The sequence below is a fragment of the Protobothrops mucrosquamatus genome, unplaced genomic scaffold (genome assembly GCF_001527695.2).
Source record: "Protobothrops mucrosquamatus isolate PMUCROS unplaced genomic scaffold, P.Mucros_1.0 scaffold10765, whole genome shotgun sequence".
In the NCBI taxonomy this organism is placed as follows: Eukaryota; Metazoa; Chordata; class Lepidosauria; order Squamata; family Viperidae; genus Protobothrops; species Protobothrops mucrosquamatus.
The window spans coordinates 1-8,032 of NW_015396549.1; the positions used below are offsets into that span (position 1 = coordinate 1).

Below are 8,032 nucleotides of genomic sequence, written 5' to 3' on the forward strand. Positions count from 1 at the left end.
AGTTGGTGCCCACATTTTTCTCCATTCTTGTGCATATTGCAGGGGCATTATAACTGAAAAGGCAGCTGGATGTGAGCCCCAGACTGTTGAAATTTTCTCTGGAATAAAGATTGCTCTGGAGATGCGCATCTATTCCTTATTGGGAAGAATAACAGCATATAAATTTTACTAATAAATATGTACTCAACATCTGATTTTTTGTGAGCAGATGGCAGAATGGCAATTAACTGGGAGTTGCAGGTTTCATCGTGCCCTGAGCCTTAAATGCAGCCTTTCATGGATTCAAGGCATGACCAAACCTCATCTTTTTAACCACTCTGGAGTTTAATATTTTTGGACTGCCTCTTTAAGATTGAAAAACCTTCAGAACTGCAAGCCTACAAGTTGCTGGCTGAGTTTTTTTTTTTAAAAAAAGAAAACCACATCTTTTCAGCTTTGTAAAATATTTATTTATTTTTATAACTTTTTGCAAAGAAGTGGCTTTAGAGTTTTTAGAGTTTAAATGCTAATGCTTCAGGAAACTGGTTTAAAGACTTTGAAACTAATCAGAAAGACCCTTTTCTGAAGGAAAAGTCTGTTTTGTTTACATTTCAGTACAAAGCAAGACTCTGAAGGTCTATTACTAAAGCACATGATAGGAAAACATTTAATGTGTGGGCATATGAAGTCCTTGAGCTTTTTAACTCTTTACTGGAACTAAAAGTTGCTACTGAAAATGAGCAAACTCCTTTGAAGACAACAGACTGGACTGCAAGGTGGACTTATTAAAATTTACAAATTACAAAAATGAGATGGAAATGCTGGATTTACAAGTAGGAATTGGATGATCATTTAAAAATCAAAAAGTGCATACAAACAATGTACCCTAAGAGCAATGTGAACTATTCTTTTAAATAGAAATATGAGAGATTTATTGGAGTTAACTTCATAGAAATTACATATGGACTTGGATAAAGATAAGAACTTCAAGAGAAGAAGCAAAGAGACTATAAGAAAACTGGAGTTATAATTTTATCTACGGGACTTAAGGATGGCTGGGAGAAATAAGGGGGAAAAATCCTACAAAATTGGTTTATTTGGCTGTAGTTAAATAATGATTTGCTATCTTTGGTGATATTTTATGGTTATCTGGTTTGAAAATGTTCAATTTGTAATATTTATGTTATCATTTTTAGATATGTAAAGGGGTTATTTTTGGTAATATCTAATAGCTTTCAATTTTATTATTCTTTTTTAATGTTTGTTAAGAGAATATAGAATAAATGGAAAGGGGTTTTATACATGTTATTTTTTTATTTTATTTTTATTGGACCTTTATTGATCAATAAAGAGAGCTGAAGATTTAGAGATGACTCAAATTGGCTCCTGCAATTTAGAGATGAGTTTATAGACAATGGGATGAAGTATAGAAAGAAGATGTGTATCTGGTTAAGAGACAGTCATAAATTGTTAATGTTGAATATGTTTGCTATGGATGAAGAGGAAAGTTTCTTTTTCTTACTATCTTGGGGGGATTTTTTTTCACACTTTCTTTTTTATATATATTTTTTGTATTAGGTTTGTTAGTTTTATTAATTTTAATAACCATGATGAAATTATTGGGAAAAATTCAAACGACATGCAATGCTAGTTTGCTAACATGAGAAGAAACTGGACAGCCATTTGTCCGAAATGGTATAGGGTTTCCTGCCTGAGCAGGAGGTTGGACTAGATGACCTCCGAGGCCCATTCCAAATTTTTTATTATGATTATGATTATGATGATTATGATTATGATTATGATTATGATTATGATTATGATTATGATGATGATGATGATGATGATGATTATGATTATTATTATTATTATTATTATTATTATTATTATTATTATTATTATTATTATTATTATTATTATTATTCTAGTGGTTTTCTATTCAAGTTAAAGGGGAAAATTTTTATAAGATTGTTCAGTAGTCCCAAATAAAGAGTAGGAAGCAATATATTTTTATAACGAGCCACAGTTTATTATGTTTCAATACCTACTGCAAGTAAAAATATAAAGTCAACTTACCTCCTCCATTACTTAACGTATGCCCTACTTGGATTCTTCCTGAACTTCTATTATAATAACTCCTACCAAAAAAACAAACAAAACCAAAAACAACAAAAAATGAAAAACAGGAGATTATGAGACAGCCAGTTTACGTCATATCATTTTCATATTCAGTATATAGTGGCAGTTTCTTTCCAAGCAAACATACATGCAAGTAATACATTGCAACAGCATTTCATGGATCTTTGAGTCAGAAAAAGCAGCTGTGTCTATGGAGACTCTCAATCATCCAGATCACCCGTGATTATCTCTTATATCCAAGAAGCAAAACATTTTCAAAGAGAAAAACCCAGAAAGTCCAGTTGCCTTTTGGAAAGGCACCTTTGGGACAAAATGCAGCTGTCTTTCTAAAAAGAACTCTCTCTCCAATGTTACAAATTGAATTCATTGGAAAATTAAAAAACCAAACTCATACAATACCAATCAACTTTCAATTTTTGTTCTAATTGGATACACACACAATATGGATATATCATACACACATGCATCTTCCCATTTCTAAGCAAATTTATTTACTATTTAAGAAAGACACTCTCCTCAAAAACGAAACAATTCAATTTCATACTCTAGCTATCAAAAGGAAGATTTAGTTTATATGTCTTAAAAAATGACTTATTACCACTTAAAAGCTCTTCATAAAACCAAAAATACATGCATCACATCCAAATTGGCTAAAGGCTGTGTAATTAGAATCCGAATGGTAACATTCCTCTTCCTTCGGAATGTTTTATCTCCAAAAATACCAAAAAATATTATAGATCTCTCCTGTGCTATCCCCTTTCCATTACTATATCTGAACTCGTGATCCACCAAATTAATTCCTTAATGGTCATCACAAATATGGGCGTATCATACTCACCCTCTCCCACCTTCCAGAGTGCTTTGGATTTCCTTCAGAACATCTGAAAGGAGAGGAAAAAAATGAGTCATGAGAAATATAGGTGCCTATATCATCATAGCCTGGAAGAAATATAGAAATATCTACTTATAACATTCTGGAGCTGCAGAATGCTCTGTACACTGAGACCTCTCTCAAACTGTTTTGTTAGGCAGGTTATCATTATCCATTTCACAGATGTGGTATTGTGCCCAGAACAGAAATAGAGTAAATGTGGTTTTTAAGCATATATATTAGCAATTGAATTATGAATGACAGCTAGAAACTATGTGATGCAAGTACACACCACACATAAAAGGCCAGAGAAGAGCAACAAAGATAATTAGGGGATTGGAGGCTAAAACATATAAGGAATGGTTGCTGGAATTGGGTATGTCTAGTTTAACGAAGAGAAGGACGAGGGGGGACATGATAGCACTGTTCCAATATCTCAGGGGCTGCCACAAAGAAGAGGGAGTCAAGCTATTCTCCAAGGCGCCTGAAGGCAGGACAAGAAGCAACGGATGGAAACTAATCAAGGAGAGAAGCAACCTAGAACTAAGGAGAAACTTCCTGACAGTTAGAACAATTAACCAGTGGTACAACCTGCCTCCAGAAGCGGTGGATGCTCCAACACTGGAAGTTTTTAAGAAGAGACTGGACAGCCATTTGTCCGAAATGGTATAGGGTTTCCTGCCTGAGCAGGGGGTTGGACTAGAAGACCTCCAAGGTCCCTTCCAACTTTATTATTATTATTATTATTATTATTATTATTATTATTATTATTATTATTATTATTATTATTATTATTATTATTATTATTATTATTATTATTATTATTATTATTATTATTATTATATTATAATTATAATAATATAATGCCTGTTAGTCCTCTCAGACATATTACAAGTAGTCCTTGATTTACAACGGTTCATTTAGTGACTGTTCAAAGTTACAATGGCACTGAAAAAAGTGACCTATGAACATTTTTAACACTGAAGACTTCTGTAGTAGCCCCATGATCATATGATCAAAATTCAGATGCTTGGCAACTGGTTCATATTTATGACCGCTGCTGTGTTCCAAGGTCATGTGATCACCATTGATCACATGACCTTGGATCACATTGATCACATTGACTTTTGCACAAGCAAAAGTCAATGGAGAAACCAGATTCACTTAACAACCAGGTGATTAACTTATCAACTGCAGTGATTCACTTAACAACTGTGGCAAGAAAGGTCATAAATGGGACAAAACTCCCTTAACAAATATCTCACTTAACAACAGAAATTTTGGGCTCAATTACTGTCGTAAGTCGAGGACTGCCTGTATTAAGTCTGATCTATTAAACACTTAAAACATACAAGTCAAAAAGAAATCTATTGAAGTTATATGTCTTTGGGTGAAAAAACAAGTAGTTGAAACTGCATTAGTAAAAGCATTCAGGATAATTCCCACCAAAACTCCATTTCACAAGCCTTTTTCTTACTCTCATCATTGAGGAGGGCGTGTTCCATCAGCCTACCAGTCATTCTTTCTAAAAAAAAAAATCATATTAATATTAAAGCAAGTAATTCTCACAGTCTAGAGACAAAAATAGGACTTTGAGTGTAAATGCATCAACAACAGAGAAAGAAAAAACAAATGTTTTAAAAGTTATTAAAATGGCTGACAGATCCTTAAATCCACTGAATAACTTAGGGCAGTGATGGCGAACCTTTTAGAGACCGAGTGCCCAAACTGCAACCCAAAACCCACTTATGTATCGTCGGGTGCTGTGTGGGCGTGGTCCATTGGCTGGGCGTGGCTGCGGTGGTAATGGCAGACTGGGTGGGACTAAAAAGTTCAATCAATCAATTCCAACTTTGCGAGATTTTTTTTTTCCCACGAGAAGTTGAAATTGGCTGATTGATTCAACCTTTTTTTTTTTTGCATACAGCAGCAGAGGCCTATAACGAAAAGGTTTTATAAAACCCAGCTGAAGGCCTAGGACTGGGGCAATGGTGCGCATGCCCACAGGGAGGGCTCTGCGTGCCACCTGTGGCACGCGTGCCATAGGTTCGGCAACACGGACTTAGGCCATGACTTGCTTCTGCATTCAAAAATCCAGTTTTGAAATTCAAAACCATGCATGGATATGGACATTAGCACCTGTTAATTAACTGTTAATTAACTATTAATAACAGTTATATTAGTAGTAGTATTAGTAGTTATGCTTTAATGGTTCCGTTTATTCTTACAAGAGTTAAACAAAACAGCATTTGGCTGTAATAAAAATAAGGTAAATCAACTGCTTGAACCTACTGATGAATTGGTCATAGGAATGAGAAGGAGTAAAAAAAATATCTATTGCCCCATTTATTTCCAGACCAAAAGATGCTAGGTTTTGGGATTTATTTAAATGCCCCTAGAGCGGTGTTTCTCAAACCTGACAACTTTAAAATGAGCTGGAATGAGCTGCCCCCAGAGATCAGGGTGATCCCTGATCTCCCTTCCTTCCGCCGCGCCCTCAAGACATGGCTATTTCAACAAGCGGGACTGGCCTAGGGCAATTTTTAAGAGGGGTATTTAGAGGGGTTTTAATCATATTTTAATCAGACAATATTTAAATATTTCATTTTAATTAATTTTAATTTTGTAATTGTTATTGGTGTTTTTAATCGATTGTCAGCCGCCCTGAGTCCGCAAGGAGAAGGGCGGGATATAAATTCGAATAATAAATAATAAATAAATAATAAATAAATAAAATATGACAACTCAAATCTGACAACTTTAAGAATTCCCCAGATAGTTGTAGAGTTTTATTTAAATAACCAAAAATTAACTCTTAGTTAAGAAGGCAAGTGTATGTAAGGGTGTGTGGGGTGGTAGGTGTGTGTGTCTAGGCACGCAGATGGGAGAAGTTTCGGATAAATTGTGATAAACTGTTTTCTTCCTTGCTGTTTCAGCTCTTTCTTGTGTGGGGGAGGGAATTTTCATGAAGTTTTCCAAACTGTTTTATAAGTATTTTGGCTAATTCTTTTTGCAAGTGTAGTACCCAGTTGTGTATGGATTGCCAATACAATCCATACCATGGGATACAAAAACGATCCCGTCGTTTTCTATGATAGACACAAAAGCAACTGAGTTCTAAGCACCATAGTTTACTTACCATCACCAACAGGTTCACCGGAGGTTTGTCTTGGTTCCCTAATATTGCTTCAAAAAAGGAAAAGAGCCAGTGAGACAAACAGTTCAATAATTCTGGAATGAACTACCCCCCGAGATCCGGACGATTCCGGATCTCCTTACTTTCCGCCGCGCCCTCAAGACATGGCTTTTCCAGCAAGCGGGCCTGACCTAAGGAGGATTTTACTTAGGGATGATTTTAAGAATAATTTTAATAGGAATAACAGCTTCTAATATTTGGTTTTTAATTTGGTTTTATAGGGGTCTATATTTTTTGTATTTTGTATTTGTATTTGTTTTAATATGCTGTGCACCGCCCTGAGTCCTGCAGGAGAAGGGCGGTATATATAAATTAAATTAATAATATATCAAGCAGTACTCTTTAGTCCTAGCATTACAGCAAGCCATGTTTTATTTAAGTCACAACTTGCAACATTTACAAAGAGAAGACCTAGAACATTCCCCTAGAGGGGAAGAGATTGGTTTCACTGATAGATCTATATTCTATCCACTTTACAAGAGTTAGGAATCTCAGGCTTCATTTGCTCAGAAATACACAACTAAGCAGGCTAAGGTTATTGAAAAGTGATACACAAATAGTCCTCAGTTAAATCACCAGCCTCAAAGTTCTGGCACTCCTGCTGTTACATGATCAATCTGGGTGCTTTGCAACTGGTTCACACTTACGGGGGTTGCAGCATCCTGGAGTCATGTTAATCATGATTTGCAACCTTCCCTGCCGGCTTCCCACAAGCAAAGCCTTCCCTGACAGGGAAGGACTCAAATTGCTTGGGTAAATTCTCCACACACACACCCCATCCAAACACCCTCCCCAAGCTCCTCTGGGGTTGTGGCATGTCTTGCCAGCTACCCACACACCTTGTGAGGGGGTGCTCAATTAATGACCCTCAATCCTTGCTTGATGCCATAGGGACTGCAGGGATTGCTATCGCTAAGTGATATGATCATATAGTGCCTCACTTTATGACCTTATTGCTTAGCAATGGAAATTCCAGTCCCAATTGCTGTCATAACTCGAGGACTGCTTGTACTGGTAAACCCTATAAATCAGTTGATTGCACATCAGGGGACAAGCAGACGCACTGACAGGTTATGCTCATATACAGAGTAAAGAACAACATCTATTCAAATCTGTATCACATCAGACATGGATCTCTTTTGGACATAGGTCTTCCCATAGTCTTGTGAATTATACATTCTAAAAATTATAGCAACACAAATGCATGGGCAATATTATCCCAGTATTGTTCACCATTGGCCAGACTCCCTAGGGATTTGAGTTCTTCAACAACAACTGAAGGCTATTAAAATACCATCCATACTGTCAAATAAGTTACACTTTGTGTTACAAAATGGACTGTTGACTTGAAACTCTGACAGACATACTTCGATTTCTTTGAAGTCTTTTCTGTGCCAGATGTGCTGTGCCCATGGCAGTTTTCTCTGTTTTCCAATGCATTCATGAGACATCGAGGTTCAACCAGCCACTTTGGCGAAAGGGAAAATCTTTCAAATTCTGATGGGGAAATGAGATAGAACCCTGCGGGGAATGATGGAGAAACGGCCAGTTGAGGAGGGACAGATATTACGCAAGGGGTCTTATTTCCTAAAGTCCTACATACGCACATTCTCCCTTCTAAGCAGATTAACATACATGGAAGCTATGAATATACACCTATTTGGAACTAAGTGCACCTGAGACTTAAATTCAGAATATACGGAGCAGACTACATGATCAACGTCCAGTGTCACATCTGAACTAATTCGATTGATTTTTATTACTGAAGATCCCAGTGAAGTATCTAACCTTTTTTGAATGAGTATGTTAAAAAAAAGTCCTAAGGATGAAAAATTTGCAACTAGGATATG

The 8,032-nt window shown here is 36.1% G+C and overlaps 1 protein-coding gene across 1 annotated transcript; it reads right to left on the bottom strand.

Moving 5' to 3' along the window:
- Positions 1-1,898: 1,898 nt before the first annotated feature.
- LOC107301218 (lethal(2) giant larvae protein homolog 2-like) lies at positions 1,899-7,699 on the bottom strand. The gene is made up of 5 exons (XM_015830473.1): positions 7,550-7,699; positions 6,126-6,172; positions 4,464-4,511; positions 2,954-2,996; positions 1,899-2,114 (listed from the first exon to the last, which is right to left on the bottom strand). Exons 1-5 carry the CDS (start codon positions 7,624-7,626, stop codon positions 2,021-2,023), a joined length of 309 nt encoding a protein of 102 aa, XP_015685959.1. The 5' UTR covers positions 7,627-7,699; the 3' UTR covers positions 1,899-2,020.
- Positions 7,700-8,032: the final 333 nt, after the last annotated feature.